Source organism: Podarcis raffonei, chromosome 5 (assembly GCF_027172205.1).
Source record: "Podarcis raffonei isolate rPodRaf1 chromosome 5, rPodRaf1.pri, whole genome shotgun sequence".
NCBI classification, from domain to species: Eukaryota; Metazoa; Chordata; class Lepidosauria; order Squamata; family Lacertidae; genus Podarcis; species Podarcis raffonei.
In genome coordinates, this window is record NC_070606.1 from 65,755,834 (window position 1) to 65,777,267 (window position 21,434).

At 45.6% G+C, this 21,434-nt stretch overlaps 1 protein-coding gene across 2 annotated transcripts in view; it reads left to right on the plus strand.

Moving 5' to 3' along the window:
* Positions 1-1,022: 1,022 nt before the first annotated feature.
* Positions 1,023-21,434, plus strand: part of RAB6B (RAB6B, member RAS oncogene family) — a 54,285-nt gene continuing 33,873 nt past the window's right edge. Inside the window, exon 1 of one of the 2 annotated variants that reach the window (XM_053389867.1) lies at positions 1,023-1,325. In XM_053389867.1, coding sequence (XP_053245842.1) covers positions 1,256-1,325 — 70 coding nt within the window. In that variant the 5' untranslated portion in view covers positions 1,023-1,255. The remainder of the gene's footprint in view (positions 1,326-21,434) is intronic. The other variant, XM_053389866.1, reaches the window with a different exon arrangement.

Genomic DNA, 21,434 nt, shown 5'->3' on the forward strand with positions numbered 1-21,434 from the left:
AACGCCATTTACCTTCCCGCCGGAGCGGTACCTATTTATCTACTTGCACTTTGACGTGCTTTCGAACTGCTAGGTTGGCAGGAGCTAATATACCATGCTAATATACAGTAGAAGGTTAAGAAATGCATGTTCGGATTGAAAGTGGGTTTGGGGTCTGAAAAGTTTGAAGATACCCGATCTGCACCAGCTGCCCTCCAGACCTTGCCAAACTACTGGTCCGATCATTCCTCACCATTGGCTGATAAGATTTTGGGCAACATCTGAAGGACCCCCTGTTCGGCACCCTTGCGTGGCTCTGACTGGCAGCAGCTCTCCAGGATTCCCAACCTCTGCCTGCAGACGCCGGGGATTGAAGCAGGGATCATCTGCATGCAAAACGGGTGCTCGGTCGCCCCTGAGCGAAGGCCCTTCCTTTGAAGAAAGGCAGCCGTCTAAAGCCCCCTTAAGAGTGGCGGGAATCCCTGCGAAGGATTTGTAGGAATCAAAGCGCAGCAAACCTAGCGGGAGGTTGCAATTCCGGATTAATGGACGTGGATTGCAAGGGGATGATCTCATCATCCGTCTCAGCCCAATTGCTTGCACTCCCCCGCGCGGCGCCCCCCCCCCGCAGAGACACACTTGTGGCTTCCTTCCCACCTGCTCAGCCCCAGCAGGTGCCGGTGGGGAGTGCGTGGGAGGGGGTGGGGAGGAGAAACACCTGCTGGGCGTGAGGCAACGGCGGAGACGTAGTCGCGTGCTGGGCCCCGACGGGCGAGGTGCAGCAGGTCCCCCCCCCCGCCTCCACACCGGCGCGGGCCCGCCCCCTCCAGACGGGCCCGCCCCTCCAGCAAGCTCGTCTTGGTACGTCCCCACCCGCGCCTCTCGCTCGCTCCCTCTCTCTCTCCTGCAGCACCGCATTGGCTTGCTGGCTGCTCCAGCATGACATCAGAGTAGCCGGGAAAGGGGCAGAGCGCAGGCGCCGCCGCGGACGGGAGAGGCAAGGCAGGGCGAGAGCCGACAGGGGCAGAGCTTGGCTTCGGCATCTCCAGTAGCAGCTAGCAGCAGCAGCGCTGCTTCTCCGCCGTGGACGCGCGCCCTTGCCCGGCCACCGACGCAGGCTGCGCCCCGCTCGGGCGGCTCCCCCTCTGCAGAGCGCCCAGATCGCAGCCTGCCAGACGGGCCAAGGCGACCGGTCTCCCCGAGCCGACGGAGCCGCCTGCAGCCTTGCCCGCTTGCCCCCCGCCTCCGCCCTGCCCTCTCCCCGGAGCCAGGCACCATGTCCGCGGGAGGAGACTTCGGCAACCCGCTGAGGAAATTCAAGCTGGTCTTCCTCGGGGAGCAAAGCGGTGAGTGGGAGCCGTCGGGCGCGGCGCCCTTCCTGGCCAAAGGGTGTGGGCGGCGGCGATGGAGCCGGGTGCTGCGGCAGGCAGGTGCTTCTCGCGAAGCCCTTGGCCGCGAGGGGGAAGCGGCGGCGGAGCCTCCGGAGCGACGCCCCGCGCTCCGCAATGGACTCGAGGTGCCCGCGCTTGCCTCTTGCATTGCGGCAACTTCTGCCGGCGGGAGCGCTTCTGTCGCTGGGCGCCCGCCCGCCCGCCTCCCCCACCCTTTCCCGGCTTCGCCGTCTGATGTGTGGGGCCGGGTGGGTGAGAACGCCGCTCTTGGGTGCGGATGGAGAGGATGCCCACGGAGAGGTGGGGTGGGCGAGGAGAGGCTTCTAGCCCAGGAATTGCTGCCTGCGGTATAGGAAGAGAAAACGGGAAGATCAAAGTGGCGCTGGAATGATAACGCGGAGCAGCTTTAGATCGCATGGTGTGGATGCCTTTTTGGAGAACTGAGTCTCCTCCCCCGCCCTTGTTAGAGATACAAGGAGACGATAATGTGCCCTTTTTTCGAATGGGGGGGGGACCACCACCTTTGAAAAATAGATGGGGAATTTGGGAGGGGGTCGTAGTAGCCATCCCAGGGCTATCTGAAGATGTCATCTCTTCTCTCTCCTTGCCCACCGTGCAAACAGGCAAATTCCTAACGAGGCGAATTTTTTCTGTCCCCCCCCCCCCGAAGGATTTGCGCAAATAAAGAAGCGAGGCCCGGGACACACCCTGCTGCTGGCCAAGAGTCTTCCCCTCCCCCCCTTCCTCCCTATTAAAACCCAGTGGCTAGATAGATACCTGCCCAGGCTCTGAAGGCAGAGCCAATAGCCAGCACCACCTGGAGATGCTCTCTCCCAGCTTTCCATTTCTGGCCCCCGTCCCTTCATTGGCCCAGAGGTCCCCAGCTAGCTCAGCTGGGAGGAGAGTGGCCAGAACCCCTTCTGCATGTGTGCTCCATCTGCCTGGTCCAATTTGCAACCCCAAGGGGGAACAGAGGGGCAGCTGCCCCAGGGCTGAAACCTCAACCTCCAGGATCCATTTTGCTTTGCTTTCCTAGGCATTTCATGGACTTGACTTTAAGTCTCTTACAATATTATAACTTACAATAAAAAAAGGATATAGCAGTTCGCAATGAACATTCTACTCCTCCTCTCTTCCCTTGCCCAATTCAGAATCTGAATTTCACCTCTGGGATGTGTGAAATCTTGGCATGCCTCTGAACATATACAGCCCTGCTCTTCATCACATCAAAGATCCACCTGTTCAGGCATCTCACTTCCCATAGGGTAGACTAGTGTCAGGTGCTTCTGGGAAGAGCATCAGAAGGCCCCTCCCACTATTTGCCCTCCTGGCAAATGACATATTGCCTATGAACCTGATGTGCCTCCCCAACTCCTCTGCTGCTGCTGGGTAGCCACATACATGACCCTGTGTTTGGGGAGCAAACTTTAAGAATATATGAAGAGCTTGCTGAACTAGACCAGTCACCCAGATGGCTGCGGGAAGCCCCAAGCAGTGCACGGGCACAATAGCACTCACTCACCTGTTGTAGCAACTACTATACCTAGCAACTGGTTTTCAGAGGCATACTGCCTCACACAGTGGAGGTACAACCATTGTGGTGAGTAGCTGTTGATAGCCTCCTCTTCCATTAATTTGTGTAATCCTTTTCTAAAGCCATACGGATTGGTAGCCATCAGTGCCTCATGTGGGTGTGAGTTCCATAGTTTAACGATGCTCTGAGTGAAGGAATGCTTTCTCTTCTGTGTCTTGAATTTTCCAGCATTCAGCTCCATTGGATGTCCAAGGGTTCTAGTATTATGAGAGAGGGAGAAAAACATTTTTCTATCCACTTTAACCCTACAGCGCACAGAGAGAACTTCTATCACATCTCCTTTTATACTTGCCTTTTCTCTAAACCAAAAAGTCCCAAACATTGCAACCTTTTCCACATAGAAGTCTCACTCAGAAGTATTTGGGGAGGTATCTTGTCAAAAGCTTTTAGAAAGTCCAAGTAAACTATGTCAGCTAGATCACCTCTACCAATATGCTGGTTGACACTCTGAAAGAACTTTAAGAGGTTCTTGTGATAGGATTTACGCTTGCAGAAGCCATGCTTGCTGTACTTCAGCAAGGCTTGTTCTTCTATGCTTTCTCCATTTTACCTGGGACAGACATTAAGCTAATAGGCCTGTAATTTCCAGGAGGCTCCCAGATCTCTTTTTGAAAAGTGGTGTTACATTGGGTACTTTCTAGTCTGGGGGTATGAAGACTGATTGAAGGACACCTCTTTTTTTTGTTGTTGTTAGAAATTTTGAGCTCTTTGGGAACTCTCAGGTGCCATCCGGACTTGGCGACTTGTCAGTTTCTATTTTGTCTTAGGCCTAGACTTCCCCTCTAATCACTGCTATCTGCCCCGCAGTTCCTAACACATGGTATATTTCCTGATCTGCAGCATACACTCTAACTGAGCTTGTAATACTGTGTTAAACAACTCCCAAGTAATTTGGCTCTCTTGACTTTGCCTTTCAGCTTCCTTACCTGTCCCCTCATTGGGGGATGTTTCATGTTCTGAAGCCAAATGTGACCATGTTGGATTTACTTGGCATGTATGTTTAGTTTAATAGCACTATGGTCACTGCTCCCAACTGGCTCAATAACTCTTATTATCTCACATCAGGCACTGGGTGCCGGATTTGGTCCAAGGTCATCGCCCCTCTGGTTGGTTCTGTGACCTATTGTTCTGGGACACAATCATTTAGGGTTTCTAGAAATTTAAACTCTCATGTAAACTATCTATGTGAGGGTAGTTGAAGTCACCCATAACTACAACATTCCCTCTTTTGGATACTTCCATTTCAATATCTCCCTGAGCATTTTGATCAGGGGGATGAAAGCACATACCAGTACTAAATTACTTTTGGGCTCCTGCATCACCACCCACAATGACTCTTTGTAGGAATCTGCCCCTTTTGGCATACAGAGCTACACCATCTATAGACTCTGTATCTGGAGATAACCATGTCCCACTGGTTCTCTTCATTTCGCTATGTTTCTGTTACGCTCGCTATGTTGATTCCATCCTCTAAAACCAAGCATTCCCAGTTCACCATCTTGGCTGAGAGACTTCTAGCTTTAGCTCCTTTCAGATGTCTTTGGCATTTTCGTGTTGACCTGTGGTTCTTTGGCCTCTGAGAATTGCTATCTGGGGCAGCTGCACTCAAAATGCTTAGTTCTTCGCCTCCCCCATTTAAAATTTTATTGGTTTTGCAGTCTTCATCCCAGGGGGGGAGACTGGTTCTGAACTGGACCCTCTTCAGCACCTGCTAACTTTCTACCTGAGAGGGCATGGTTTCAAGGAAGTTTGAGTTCCACAGCTTGCCACTCTTTCAAGAAACTAAGCAGTGTCTACTACAAGAAAGGAAGGGCACTCATCTCTGTAAACACAATGATCAGAGGCTTAATCAGGCAAGTGGTGTGGTAGGCCAATTCATTCTTAGTTCCATCCCATTGAACCTTTCCCTTTTGAAATTTAGTACACTAATGTTCATCTTCTTGATCAAATGCTTTTAAACCATTGCTTCCTATTTGTGTGTCTTTGTTCGGTGTCTACATCAGGAGCTCTTTCCATTAGTGCATACCTCTAATGAATATGCTGTTGTAACATTTTTCCTTGGAATAAATACCTACCTAAACTCATTGAAACAATGCTGTTATCCCCTTGCAGCCCCCAAATCTATGATATGTCACAAGGCACTTAAGTAGACTTGAAACTGGCTTATGTTTGTAGTGCAGAAATGGCCACACTACTTCCTACTCTTCCAAATCAAGCTAATGTCCCTGGCATCTCTTGAGAATTGAGAAGGATCACTCCTTCTATACATGTGCTGGCCTTCTGCCAATATTATATCCTTCCAAATGTTTTGGATTTTATTTCCCAGCACTTTGCTGGCTGAGGCTGATGGGAGCTGTAGTCACAAAATCTGGAGGACCCCAGACTTGCAGAGGCTGACTCATGCTGATTTATTTAAATAGATGTATATTTTAACATCTTGGTTTATCTTCATGGAAGAAAAAATATCACTAAGCTATTCCCAGTTTGATTTTCTCTTGTCTCTCCCATCTTTCAAAGAAGATATGAATGGGACAGTACAGTATACCTTTTCCTTCAAGCAATCTTTTAAGCTTGTCAGACAATTGCAGGATGGCTTTCTTTCAAATACATTCCTTGTAAGGCTGCCATACCTTTTTCTGGGCTTGCTCCTTGTGCCATTAATAGCAGCTGGTATGAAGGTGAAGAAACCTTCTCTGCAGCTTGATCTCTATGTCAGTATAAGCTTTGCCTGCTAGATTCCTGCTGCTGATAAAAAGCACAGAAGCAAGCTCAGTAAAAACCACCCCATTGAGTTGCTTGCCATGTCCTCTTGAAGGTAATGTGCTGAAGAACGGCTAGTTCAAAAGTTCCTTTTTTAAAAAACAATAAAGGTGGAAAGACTATCTTTTAAAAATGGACTATTTTTCTAGGTCAGGGATGGCTAATCTGTGGTCCTCCCAGATGCTGCTGGAGTTTAGTTCTCTTCAATCCTGACCATTGGCTCTGCTGGGCTGATAGGGGTTGGAATCCTGGTGTTTCCCTTATCCCTGTTCTAGAGGAACCAAATAGTTAGTCCCTTGATCCTTCCCATCAGGATCATATGCCTATGGATGGCATTGAAGGTCTTCATAGCAAGGTAACAGATAAAGTATCAGATATATTCAGGGGCCTCCATCTCAAGCTTAATCTTTGGAAGCCCATAAACATGCCGCAGACATGAAGCTCAAAGCACAATGCAACAGGCAGATGCAACAGTCAGAGAAGACAGATAAGGGAGGAGAAAGCCAAAGCCAATTGCTCTAGCCTTTTTTTGCCCTGAGGACAGGTAATGGTGCTGTGAAACTGGGAGTGGGAGGCAGGGAAATAATCACAGATGGAAAAAATTGATCAGCTGAAAGTTCTTTTTTGATCAATAATATAAAACCAGCACAATTGTCTGAAACGCAGCTGCCTGTTTGGTGCCAAGGTCATTTGGCTTCTCTGCTCTGCAACGTGGTTTTTACGCAATGCATTCAAAATGCAATTTGAATTGCACAGTTCTCTGTGAACCACCCCCACCGCCAGCCATCTAGAAGGGGAAGTGCTTGCTGACCCACATATTGGCAGGACATCCTGAGGCTTTCTTGACTGATGCAAGAATCAGGCACAAAGAGATGGGTCTCTCCTGGTCAGGTCTCTGAGGCAGGTTAATGTATGATGGGGTGGAGAACTGGTGACCCGTGTTGTTGGACTCCAGTTCCCATCAGCCCCTGCCAGCATGGCCAGTGATGAGTGTTGTAGTCCAGTAATATCTGGAGGGCCACAAGTTCTTCTTTACTGATGTATGGCATTATCCCCTGCTCCAGTAGATAGCGTGAAATGCCTCACTACCTAGGAACAAAGACTCCACACTTTCCCTATAGATGTGGTGCAAAGCTTGTGCACATACCCTTAGAAATGCTCACTTTGAGCATCCTTTTGTGTAAGTCACACAAAGCGAGGTGGATTCCCTGCTCCCCTGATCTGAATGAGCCTGCAGAGTTGATTTTTTGCAAGCATGTTTGTGTTTTGTTTTCAACCAGCTTTCCCCAAGCTGGTGCCCTCTATCAGTCCTGGCCAGCGTGGACAATTGTCAGGGATAATGGGAATTATAGCCCAGTCACCTGGAGAGTATCAAGTTGGGGAAGATTGCCTTAGACTCGGTATCCCCAAATTCAACCCTCCAGCTGTTTTGGGACTACAACTCCCATCACCCCTAGCTAACAGGACCAGTGTTCAGGGATGATGGGAATTGTAGTCCCAAAACAGCTGGAGGGCCGAGTTTGGGGATGCCTGCCCTAGACCTTTAGCATTTGCAAAGCTGCATTTATTTATACAGTAAGATGTGTAGCCTGTGATCTCTTTTATTACCAGCCTGCATGCTTGCATGTTCAAGTATCACCAAGTGCTCTTTAGTGGTTATTTGACAAAGCATCTTATTCACCTAGAAGGAATTGTTGCTGTTTCATCCAGGCCACTGGCTAACTGCCAGATGGCTATGACTGTAGTCCTACACCCAATTGCCCACATTGAATTCAGTGAGGCCCACTTCTGAATAGACATGTATAGGATTGCTCTGTATAGCAATGTGTAGAAAGTAACAAAATGTTTGTAGCTCGTTAGATAATACTGACCAAAGCAACTAGGCTATTTGAGTTAACTGTGCCTCCCAGTATCGGTAACCTTCGCAATGAACTGTTATTGATTGGAATATTAAGTGAGGGTTGATTAAAGCACTAACAAGCCTCATTTCACACTCTTAGTTCCTCCCACCCAATCTTATTTATAGTCGCCTCCATGCAGGTGATTCCTTGGTTCTATGTACTGTTCAGAGAGGAATTAATGTAAAAATGGTGGGTAAGATGCTAAACTTTTATATAACCATGTATATGCCCTAGCAAAGGAAGTAGGGCTCAGGTTTTTGAAATGATTCTGAAAATTGAGTCTTTGCATGCACAGCACAGAGCTATTTATTAGGGTTGTGATGGTTGTGATATCTCAGGTTTTGGACCATTCCTTATAAAAAAAACCTGGATTTTAGTGTGTGTTGGTGTGTTGTGCCAGGGCAGGATGCTTAGCAGGGCTTGATAACAAAGGCAACAAAGCAGGAAGCTGGATTATTAGCAAGTTTGTGTCTTTTCTGGAAGGAAGAAGTATGATAGCCCTAAAGAAAAGGAAAAAGGGTTCCAATCTTCAGAAATGGCTGGCAATAGGACATGCTTGTGCTGTATACATTCCAAAAAGCCTTTTTTGCACTGCATGGCTGTTGGAGATGAGGACTCTCCTGAGCAGTGATGGAGGTGGAAGCCTGATTCCCCACAGACAAAAATACTCCTAGCCTACCTCTCAGAGGTATGTGCAGCAGATACACTTCACCTTTATACTCAACATGCTGAGCCAGCTTTCGGTCTGAGGTAAAGTGGCCTGTCATGTATCACCTCTTACAAAGATGCGCTGCCTCAGGCATATTTGGCCACCACAGTAGCCTGGGAGTTGGCCTTTGTCTCAGTGCCCAATGTAGTGCCGCTCCAGGAAATTATTACTTCAGTTTCTATACCACCCTTCACCCAAAGATCACAGGGTGGTTTACAATATGAAAACACAAAAATACATACTATAATAATGAACAATAACAATAGCCTTCCACACACAGTTGAAAGGTGGTTTGTACAGGTGTGGGAGATCCAGGGCAAACATCGCTACTACGGCCCTGGATGCCAGAGGGTGAAAACTGGCCCCTGAAGTATTGGAAATCAAGGTAATTTGTGGTACTTATTTGCTGTGAGGTCAAAATTCAAACCATTAGTTTAATCACCAAATTGTAGACTCCCCAGATATATTCTATGGTGAACTTTTACACAGCTGATTATTACATCCTGCAGCTTGATAATTTGTGTGTACAGCGCTGATTCTGAAGGGCTGCTCTTAGGTTTTATTCATATTAAGACTTTAAGGCCTTTATTCTTTATGAGGTTGGCTACCTGTAACACTGGCTGCATACAAACAAAATATTGCTTAAGTTGTGGGGATTACTCACATGCTGTGGTATGGTTTTCTCTAGAGTTGAGTTCTGGGGGAAACAGTTCTTTTGAATTTCCCAGAGAAACTGGGTGTGCACTGGGTGCTGACTGGCTGATGCCTGTGACAGCACGGATCCACAAACTTGCTCAGTTTCTCACTGGACATAACAGTTCTGGAACTTGTGGGGCGAGGCAACAAATGGTACTCTTAATTGCATAAAGGTACGGATTGTGTTTTAAGTTAGCTATACAAGGCAGAAAGCATTTGGGGGAGGAAGCAAGACTGACAAACAGATCTGCATTTGAGCAGCTGGTAAAGCTGGTAAAGTGTCTGACAATTGCAAGCATAGCCTTGCTAGTGTCTGCTTGTAGCACATTTGTATGGGAATATTGTTCAGTGATGTGGCATAGCATAGCTGCTAGAGGTGAATAGCTTGTACTGCAAATTCAGCAAATGTGACTCAGGTGACTATAACTAGAACTGCAGTATGAAAAATAATACCCAAATGTTTCCTGGGATATTTATTGCATGTCATGATGATTTTCAGGGAAGGTGCTCAGGGTGTGGGGGGAATTGGGAATTGTAAGCTGTCTAAACCATCTTGTGGCACTAATGCCATTCACTTTTTTTCCCTTAGCGATTACCAGTGCGGAGAGAAAATGTCCTGTTAGCTTACTTTAAACTCATTTTGTTGATATAATCTTATAAGTCCAAGTGAAGAAAAGACACCCACCCACTCCCATTATTGTGAATTTTCCCCTCACCTCTGATTTGCCCCATGATGATCAGAGTAATCAATACCTCTCTAATTTCCTTGGAGTAAACTGTGAGATGCCTTCACAGTATGGAACAGCACCTATGATTTGAAAGTAACTCAAGATGGATGCTTTATTACATTTGTAGCCCACCTTTCTACCAAGGAGTTCAGGGTGGTGTGCATGCTTTTCCTTTTCTCTGTTTTCTCCTTGCAACAACCCTAGGTGAAGACTGGCTCACGGTCACCCAGTAAGCAGCATGGCTGAGTGGGTATTAAATCCCAGTCTTCTGAGCCCTAGTCTGACACTCTAAACACACTGGCTTTCAAGATAGTAAGGGGAGCATCCTAACACCTTAAAATATATTGACCTTGTGAATCAATTATTGATGTAGTGATCAGGATACATCCATTGAGGCCTTGCTTTTTGGCCTCTTGGTAAGATTCGAGAAATTCACAGATAGCAGGGGCAGGGCCTTTTTCATTTTGGCACCACACATGAGGAAATGGTACCATTTTTGTTGTTTTTTGGGTGGAGCTCTTAAGACATTTTAACTTCGGTCTGCAGTTGATTAATGTCTGTGCTTTGATTATTACTGTTCCCCTTAGAGGTTATAATGTGGTTTTCACGTGGTGTTTTTATATAACACAATGTTTAGTTTATGGGTGGATTTTTTATGCGATATGCACTGAAGGGCAGATTTAAAAACCCTCTCAAAATATGAAAATATAATTCCCAATGAATTGCTGGGACAAGTAAAACAAACTGATTTCTTTCTAGATCTTGTAAACAAACAACAGTGGTTTTATTTTCAAAACATTTTTATTCATCATTTACAGAAATAAAGTTCCTTCCAGTCTGCTATTTCCATAATTCATGTTTGAATAGTTTGCAAAACACAACCACCTTCCAGCAAACTTTACAATATTGGTACTTCCATTTCTCATAATGGATCAATCTGTCAAAGTGTCCCTTCTGCCAACTCTAAGCACTTCAAGTATCCATTCCCATGTGGATGGAGTTTCTGGGTTTTTCCATCTGTGAGCCCAAATTATTGTAGCCGTTATCAAAGGGATCTTAACTAAGTACTTCTGTTCTCCACAAATATCTTCCTCAATCCAGTTAAACCAGATCAACCCTGAGGAAAGTCTCAGAGTTCACCCTCTCATTGATATTTGACACACAGTTCCCTCCCAAAATCTGTAAGTATGCTGACATTCCCATAACATGTGTAATGTGTGTGCATTTAGCAGCACAACATGTTTCCATACACTTTCTATTCAATCTGGCAGGGTGTTAAATACCAGTGCGGTAACTGTTTCCACTGAACTTCCCTTATTGATAAACTTAATGAAGAATCTTTCACAAAACACCAAATCTTAAACCATATTGACTCTGGGATAGTAAATCCCAGTTCTCTTCCCCACTTTTATCTGACAACAAACTCTGTTTTACTCAGGTCAATCAGTAATTTATAGTTTTTTGCCAAGGGGCAAAACAAATGTTTTAGATCCTTCTCTCTGCTTAATGCTCATATTGGGGGATTGTGTGATGCCCAGGAATAGTTTCCCTTTGATTTGAGGGTAAACTCTGCAGCCCCAGATCAAAATCCTCAGTGTTAAAGATGCGCTGCATTCCACTATAGTTCCAGAAGTGGCTTTTACATTGCGTAAAAGCTCAACTATAATGTGGACATGAACAGGGAAAATTGAGTAAGCTACCGTGTGAATGCAGCCCATGCCTACTTGAAAGTAAGTTGTTTGCTTCAATGGGGCTTACCCTCAGGTAAGTGGCGTTGGAATGCAGCCTTATCCATGTGCCTTAAAGAGCATGAGATCATGGCAGAAGGGCATGTAGAATGGTTTCATCATCCCACTTTACATTAAGCAACACAAAACACAACATTCATAAAATACATAGCAGCTTTACTATAATCAATAGGAGCTGGAATTGGAGCAATTTGGAGTATTTTTATTCCCCTGCCCCATGATATGTGTGTTTCTCTCTCTCTCTCTCTCTCTCTCTCTCTCTCTCTCTCTCTCTCTCTCTCTCTCAATGTTAACTTACACAACAGGTTCCCTTTATAGGAAAGGAGCATTATTTTTGCTAATACTTTTGGATTAGTTTGTATTTTTTACACTTTGTATTGTATTTTTACAATGCTAAATCCATGGGGGAAAGGGGAATTGAAAATAAAACAGTAACTATTATATACCCTTGTAAACCGATATTATGTCTCCCTGTAAATCTACAGTGCTGGTGTTCTGTTCTTGTGACTCCATTTCAAAAAGGAGAAATGGAGCTGGAGAAGGTTTTAAAAACTGCAAGTAAAATGATGATCTCTACAAAGAAGAGCTTAAAAGGACAGGGCTCTTTTCTGTTGCCTCTCCTTTTTCAGAAAGAAACTTGAGAGGAAATGTAACAAATGGTGCAGAAAGAGCGAACAGAGAGGACTTGGTTTTTGTTTTGTTTTTCCCCAAAACAGTAGAACTTGGAGTCATCCACTTTCATTGAATGGAAACAGGTCCAGAATCACTAATCGGGTATATATAGCATTTGATTAACCAGGAATTATTTGCTGCAAGGTGGTGGTAACGGCTGCTGGCTTAGATGGCTTTGAAAAGGGATCAAGCAAATCCATGGGGGACCCTCTTTGATGGGTATAAACCAGGAGTGGGCAACCTTTTTCAGTCCAAGGTCCACATTCCCCACTGGGGAGCCTTCTGAGGGCCATATGCCAATGGCTAGTGGAGCAATGAATGTGACTCTTCTCTTTGCACTGTAGGGTACAGTTCCAGCCCCACCAAACAGTATCCACATGTACCTCTTCAGGCAAGGAAGAGACATGATTACAGTGCAAAAGATGTGGAGGACCACCAGTGAGGGGTGTGTCCTAGGAAAGTCCCAGAGGCCAGTTACAGAGGCCTAGAGGGCTGCACTTGACCCTCAGGCCTGAGGTTTCCAACCCTTGTTATAAGCCATGGTAGTCTGAATGGAATCTCCACCATTTGGGCACCTATCTCTGAATATGAGATGCTGGGGACAGGGAGGTTTGTTTTCTTCAAAGGCTGCTTGTATCTTCTTGGAGACATCCACTTGATTGCAGTGGGTGGGTGAGATGGACCATTAGACTGCTTCAGCAAGTCAATCCTTCTGTTTCTGCTCCTTCACTGCTTTGATCTCATGCACATTTTCCCTGCAGGAGGCAGAATATTGGGCCAGAGAAGCTATTGGTCTGGTCTTAAGACTTCTGTGTTCATTTACCTTTACCTCATTTAGTGAACTGCATCTAACCCATATCCCTCAATGATGGTTTACATCCTGACCCCCTTGATCCCATTGCGTTCACTGACAAATTGTACTGAAGAATGGCACCCGCCATTTCATGCGATGAAACTCCAGTAGGTGTAGAAAGGATCCGTCTCCTAAATCAGCAAGTGAACCAGTTGTGTTTAATCACATGGCTTAAGTCGTGTATTTAAGCGCTGTGGCTGCAGCTGAACACAGAATTAAATTCATGACAGAACGTGGACATCCATGAATTCAATCCAAGTCCACAGAAATTGAGGGTTCTTCAGCTTTGCTTCGTGCTGGATTATGAAATACTCGCTCCTGTCGCTTTCTGCTGTGTCCATATGACTTGCAAACCGTCCAACAGAATTTCTGAAGAATTGTTATAATTTCGCAACTCTTCAGTGTGAGCTTTTTGTACTTTGGGGTCACAGCTGTATTTAGCTGTTTCAGGAAAGAGGCAGGGAGGGTGACAGACTCGGGCTGTGTACATACCAGATATTTAAAGCACATGACTTCCCTCCCCCAAGGAATCCTGGGAAATGTAACTTGACACGTGTGCTGCGCGTTGTAGCTCTGAGGGGTAAAGCACAGTTCCCAGGATTCTTTGGGGGATGCCATGTGCTTTAAATGCACAGGGTGCATGCAGCCTAATAGTGCACCGCTGTGCATGTTTGCTTGGGAGTCAGTTCCATTGTTTTTAATGGGGCTTACACCCTGTTAAAGGGACGCGGGTGGCGCTGTGGGTTAAACCACTGAGCCTAGGGCTTGCTGATCAGAAGGTCAGTGGTTTGAATCCCCGCAACAAGGTGAGCTCCCATTGTTCGGTCCCTGCTTCCAACCTAGCAGTTAGAAAGCATGTCAAAGTGCAAGTAGATAAATAGGTACCACTCCAGCAGGAAGGTAAATGGCGTTTCCATGCACTGCTCTGGTTCGCCAGAAGCGGCTTAGCCATGCTGGCCACATGACCCGGAAGCTGTACGCCGGCTCCCTCGGCCAATAAAGCGAGATGAGCACCGCAACCCCAGAGTTGGCTACGACTGGACCCAATGGTCAGGGGTCTCTTTACCTTTACCTTTACACCCTGTTAAGTGTGCTTACAGCTCCAGTCCGGGGTGCTCTTGCATATAGGAACAACTACAGTCAGAGGTCGGAAGGGTGTCCTCCTTAGTGGGCAGGCACTGGCTTGGCTTCCACGTTAATTGGGTGTTTATGTCCATGCAGCAACGATGTGGCCTGAAGCTCATCACCTAGAGTTCTGCTAGCTCCGCCTGACCCCTTAGGCTGCTGTGCTCACTTTGCCGTCTGTTGCCTGGCAACTGTGAAGAGCAGCACTCTGTATTTGCGTACCTGCTGTCAGGACCACATTCTTTTCTCCTTTCCTTTTTTTTTAATAATGAAAAAAGGCCAACGGCAAACACAAAGCGAATTGGATGGTCTCTCCCACTGTGCTGGAGCGGAAGCGCCGCTGAAGAGGCTGCACACCAGCTGGCTCGATGTGGAAAAGTGCCCAGTTCGTTGTGCGTGGTGTATGGGCTTCGGAATTATTAGCTGCAACCCGCCACAAAGAGAGCAGCCACTGGTGGCACTCTGTGGTTCACCCCCCTCAGGTATGGATGCCAGCTCCCCCCGCATCACCGATTCTGTGTGACTTTGGTGGTGGCACCATCTGGCTGCCACTCCCTTGCCAACTCTTGTCTGGGTGCCTGTCCTGCTGTCAGTAGTCACTATCGCTATGCTCCCCCCCTCCCCAGGGACCCCCGTTAAGTATGACGTAGGCTCCAGCTGCCCAAGCATGGCTAATGGGAGGGGGGAAAGCAGTTTCCACTCAGTGGGAGATCAGGATGGCTTTTAATTATACATCAGGATGCTTGACAGCACTACTTTCCCCTTTTGCCTGTCTCTGGTGCACTCTATCTTCTCTTTGTTCCCCCATCCCTCCCCTTGTTATCTCATGTCATCTGCCATTTTCTCAGTCGTCTGGTTATGATTCAACCCTTTGCCTCGCCCATCCTACACAAATATTTCTAGGTGCTGCCTTCCCGCCCCTTTCCCCTCAGCTGAGCCTGTCTTTCCTCTATTTCAACCTCTCTATTTCCTCTCTATTTCTTGTGATTCTGAGGGCAGTTCTAAGGGCAGAACTGCTGACAAAGGGGAGAGAGAGTGGCCTTGCTAGTTTAAACTCCCACCACCACCACCTTTTAAATAAAACAGCAACAACAACAACAACTGGATAAATGTCCCTGCTATTGAGTGGCAGGGTTCTGCCTCTTAAGCATTTAGAGGAAAAGGTGGGATATAAATGTAAGCTATAAGTAAATAATAAAGAAATAAAATACAGCTCCATCACAAAGTAGAGGAGGCTTGAGCTGGTATGAGTTGCTGTCTCGTGCATATTTCCACTGCGAGTGACTCCGAATAAGAGCCCATCACACTTGCACAGCTACATCCTATGCAGTAATCACAGTAGAAATACTTCCAGAGAATTTAGGGCAGAGATGGGAACCTATGGCCTTCTGGATGATGATAGGCCTGCAGCTTCCATTAGATCCAGACCCCTTGGCCAATGGTCAGGGGTAATTGGAGTTGTGGTCCAGCAAAATTATGTGGACCACAGGCTCCCCATCCTGATTTAAAGGTTAAAATGAGCACCATCTTGTGCTTTGAAGCAAACTTGGAGCCAGACCTGTTTCAAAGCCAGGAACAGGGTATGTTCCATTCGGCTAGACCTTTCTGTTGTGTATGGAATGAAACAGAAGTTTCCAAGTGTTTCAATGCAACCCCATGTACACTGTGTAACAACAGTCTAAATGAGATGTTACTGGAGTGTGGGTAACCATGGCCAGGTGTGATTGCAGTTGGCACACCAGCTTGAACTGGTGGAAGGTGCTTTCTGACACAGAAATCACTTGGGCCTCCAAGGGTAAGGTTGACTCTCAGAGCACCCCTAAGCTGTGAACCTGATTCTTTTTGGTGAATGCAGCTCTATACAGAAGAAGCTGAATTCTACTTTCTCAAGTCAGATGAAGCATCCACCAAAATGGTTTCATTATGTCCTCACTGAGCTTCTGCTTTATTGGCTGATCAGTTCATTATTGACTACACACCTCAATCTAGCAATTTACTAGCCTTACCTGAATCTGATGAAAAGGTGAAAGTTTGGTTTCATCAGCTTATTGGTCTCCAAGATGATGTCAGAAGTTTCATGTAGATGAAACAAAATAGAATCTTGCAGATCCTCCAGTGTCGCCTTGCATCTTCTGGATAGAGCCATCAAGATAGAAATGGAAGCATGGTGCCCTTTGTCACCATCCCAGAAAACCGGTTCAAAAGGTGTCCATACCTGAAGAAATCAGAAGAGGTGAAGGAGAATTTGATTATAGGGATTATGGCATAAATGTGCTGGCTTTAGATTTGGCAATTCTTAATGCAGAGTGGGAATGTCATTCTATTTATAATAATATAGTGAAATGATGGGTTGATTCTTTTAGCACAGAATCAGGATGATTTTAAAGCAAACTTAAGACAACAGATGGCAGATTACCTGATTGCATATCAAAATGGGCCCACCTATAGTGTTTTACCTTTTCAGGCTTATTAAATCATTCAGTTTCTCTTGTCTTCTTTCCCTCATTCATTCACCATAGGTAATGTAGGGACAGAGATGGATGCAGTTGGCATTCATTTTTTTCTGCACTGAAGAATGAAGTGTGTCTGGGTGGCATTTAAATGTTGAAGAAGCTTCTTCTTATGTAGGCAATCTTTCCTAGCAGCTGCTGGTGGCATCAACTTTTAATTTGGAGGAGCTGACTTAAATGACCTATTCTAGAATGCTGGTACACCTCTGATTATAATGCCAGTTGGCATTTCGACAGGACACAGCAGGCGACACATTCAAAGCACTATTCAGTCATACATACTGTATAACATTGCTTAACCCTTCCTTCTCTTGGCATAGTTCAGCTTTAAATATGGAGTCTGGAGTCTCTGGGTATCATCTTTGGATTTCTTCTCTCTTTGTTCTTGCGTCTCTGTATTTCTAGGTGTTCAAAGAAACAGATTCTCTTTCTAAGCTTCACAGTGACCTTAGGAAGTTGCCTTATTAGGGAGCCAGACCATTGGCCACCCAGCTCAGGTGAGACTTACACAGGCACAGGTAACCTGCTGCCATCTACAATCCACACTGAAGTCCCTGGGGGGGCATATCTTATTTTATTTTTTAATAATAATTTTTATTAAGGTTTATAGAGAGAAACACAAAGCTTAATATCAAATACCATTTTTATCCAAACTAAAATATTAATCTAAATAAGATAAAAACAGCGAGAGAGGGGGAAAGAGAGAGATATATATATATAAAGAAAAAGAAATAGAAAAGGTATTAAAAGAGAGAGAGAGAGAAATAAAGTAAAGAAATTAAAGAACTTTAGATTCTTCATCTGTCTGCTATATAAAAACAATATTCACTTCATCCACCCCAATATAGCACCCTTTGGGTGGTGGGGAGTATTTTCCATAAATTAAATTGCAGCTCAGGAGTCCCAGTGTATGGAATACGCCGCTATATCTCGTTCATTGGTAATGCCATGCCTTTCTTAGAGGTGCAATTAAAAATGCGAGGTTGTGAAGCCACATGTACTGCATCCTCATTCTGGGCCATGCAGCTCTTCGGTGCATGTCCATTTTGTAAAGTGCAGGAAGTAGATTCTCTCTGAAATTTCACTTTTTAGAAACCCTGGCATGTGCACCAGCCCAGAGAGTTGTGTGTGCTTAGAGTTCAGTGTTGCTCCCCCCCTTTTTATTAAAAGGTTGATGCAGGCGCACCTTCACACAACTATTTAAATATTAAACGTCAAAATTCTTAACTGAAAAAACTCTGCCCTGTGCTTGCAAATAAGGATGTTATTTGGGTCAGGTTGTACTGGAGAACTGTGGTGTACTTAGTGTTCCTTTACTCTGTTTTTGCTGCCGGGAAAAGGATGCACCCCAGTTGGCTGCTTAGTGCATGGTCAAAAACTGTTTCACAGTAATGAACACTAACCATCCTCTGCAGCACTGGCAGCATTTTCCATTTGTGACCTCTAGCTGCTGAGAATTGTGCAGTTCAGGGCCTATTAAGGAGGAGTGACCTTTGTATGTCGTTGCACAGCGTACATTTCTCTAGGTGGCTTAAAACATCAAAATAAAGGAAAGAAACACAAAGTAAAACATAAATTCATTAAAAAGGGGTGAGGCCTCAGTAAAATAGAACTTAGCACACACCCCAAAATAAAATAAAACCTAAGTTAGTTCAACAGACGGAATTCCATCACAGGTATTTTATTTACTAATAATATTTATATACCGCTAGTCATTCAAGCATCTCTAGGTGGTTTTGAATACTAATTTATTTGGTGAACTGTGAAGGTTTTAGGGGAAGATTTGGGTTTTCACATTAAGTACAGCTATGCAGGTGCAGGTTTAGTAGCTGTAAAAAAAATGGTCCAACCATTGAGAGTATAATGAAGGATAAGATTTTGTTCTGCGGATTCATTCTGCCCTGCCCAAGGTTAAAACTAAATACGAGGTGGGGGAAAGGATGCTAAGCCATTCTCACCATGGGAATCAACAGTGCAAGGGCAATGCAATGAATTAAGAAACAAAACAAAAACACCAACATAGACAAGTCTGTAAAACCCCAGAATAAAAGCTCAGTAAGTAGCATTATTACTACATGTCGGGGAATATATCTTGCAACCCACATGCTAGCAAGAAGCAGCAGTACTGCAAAATAACATTAATGTCGGATGCCATCTTGCATCAACATGACCAGTAGTCCAAGATGATGGGAGCTGAGGACCAGCAACCACTGGAGGGGCCCATGGGGCTCTCTAGGGTTTCATTTAGGCATCTTTCCCAGCCCTGCCTGGAGATACCAGGAATTGAATCTGGGACCTCTCCTGAGCTCGATATATATCCTTCCTTTGCTCCTCCTGCCAGGAAAGCTTAGCTATCCATTATCTGTAATTGCCTTAATCTTTTTAAAGCGCACCTAAGGCCCCGGGTTGCATGAAATGGGTAGTGCAATGGGGAATAATAGCACAGTGTGTGAAGGTGAGATGCTGCTATCTTCTTTTGCGAAATAGTTTGCTGGCCAAGGGCATTGAGCGGCACCAGCAAGGCCCAGAATCCGAGATTCTAGCAGGGCAAACCTCATGCTCAAGTTATACAATTGCCCGCAAATGGGATGCGAAACAACTGAGGAGCTATTTGGAAAAACCTTTCAAGCGAATCCACTCTACAGTTAGCCTAATGTCATCTTGGGTCGTGCCCATCATGTGAGTGCTATGTGGGTTTGTTTTCTGTAGGTGCCACTAAATTAAAAGCGCCACCACCAGAATGTTAATGCCAGCCGTGTTTATGTACTGTTCAGAAACACAAAGAGATGCTCTCTGTTCATAATGTGGAGCCTTTTGCAAGCAGATCGTTGTCTATAGAGAGACTACAAAGCAGCTACAGTACCTCTTTTCCCTCTAGTCGGCCCCCACTCCGTCGGTTCCTGCTGCCTGGATAATGTAGAAGGGGCCTGAGAGCACCATGATGGATTGCAGGGACCGTCTTCTGCTAGACACCTTTGATCTAGTATTGATCTGGCTGGACTGCCTGCCTAATGGATAAAAATGGTTTTCCCTCTCTGCTCAGCATCTTCATAGGCTTCCCAACAAGAGCAGCAGGGCAGTAATTCTCCCTGGGTTTCTTCTAGAGCATTGGCTTCCCTCTGGAGACCTCTTGACAAATGCTGAGGCCACACTTCTAACACAACGATTGTTCCACTGGAAGGGAGGGGTGGTTGAGGAGCTACTGAAATAGTTCTTTGAAATAAATGGGCACAAAGTCCAAAGCAGGATGGGGCAGCCTCCTCATAACAAAGATTAAGATATGGTTAATTCCACCCAGCATGACTGCGTCCTTGGCATCCTGAATGTTGGTACCTTGCTGCAGTTGCTTGGGATCCCACAACTGTTGAGTGAAGGCTTCTGTGAGCATGGCAGGGGGATGTGGTGGTATCTACCAGTGGTAGTGAGAGCAGGTCAAAGACTGCTGGAGAGCACAATCCAGCAAAGCAGATAGAAAGATGGTTCTCCATGATCTGACAGACCATGAATAGCTGCCATTCTAGCATTGGTCAGAAAAGTGCAGGCCTCAATGAGTGCTCCACACAGCAGGCCTAGAAGAGGACTGAAAGAGGCCACAGTCTCGTTTGGAGACTAAACCTTTCTCACCCTCTTGAATACATGACTGGCCATATAGCACTGAGCCTCTGCCTAAGCCTGTGACCTGCCAACGATCCCCAGCGGGTGGTTACCTGGGTAGAAAGAGCCGGTTTGGGATAGGCCTGACAAGGGGGCATTTCCCTGGAAAAGCTTGTAAGTTGCCAATAAAGGATCCACATTGCTAGATACTGATGGATGGAGCTAAGAGCCTGGTTAAGAGCCTGTCCTGGGTGCTCAGACACTACTGGGCAACGTTCAAAGTTCTTGTATTAATTTACAGTGCCCTTATTAACTTGGGGGCAAGATGCCCCAAGGGACCATCTAGTTCCTTATATCCCTGCCAGATCATGGAGGTCTTCCATGGGGGTCACTGCTAGTGGTCCCCTCATGGCTCTGATGCCTGGCTTGTATCCAGCAGGAGCTGTGCATTCAGCATTGTGTGTCTGGTGCCTTTATTATACACTGGATAGCTCAGTTCGTTAGAGCATCGTGCTGATAAGATCAAGGTCGTTGGTTTGATCCCCATATGGGACAGCTACATAGTCCTGCATTGCTAGGGGTTGGGCTGGATGATCCTTAGGGTCCCTTCCAACTCTACAATTCTATTATTCTAAGCTTTTGGAGAATGCTGAAGATGCAGCTCTTTACCCTGGTTTTTGACACCTGAGGTAAATGTTTTTAGAACCCACCTTATTTTTATGGTTGTAAGTTGTTTTACTATTGGTTTTAATGCTGTAATCTGCCCTTGGACCACAGAGTGAACTCCTCTTTGTTTTAAAGTAGGGTTGCATCCCCCCCTTTGATTTTACTGTTTTATCTTTTGTAAACTACTTTGAGGTTTTTAACAAAATCAAGTGATGCATAAATTTTAAACGACTAAAATAAAATTGTTGCCCCCTATTTTGTGGATCTCCCTTCTAGTTGGGCAGAGCCTTTGTTGAACTTCCAGCACCTACTGAATATGTTTTTTTGAAAATCCCAACAGGGATTTGATAAATTTAACTGATTTTTACCTTTTCTGCATTGTATTTCTCATGCTTTGTTTTACTATGTGTCTCAACATATCTTAAATAAAGGATGTGGCGGCTGTGGGGTTGGGCTGGTGTGAGTTTTAGTCCAATGCCATCTGTAGGACCACAGGTTCCTCACTTCT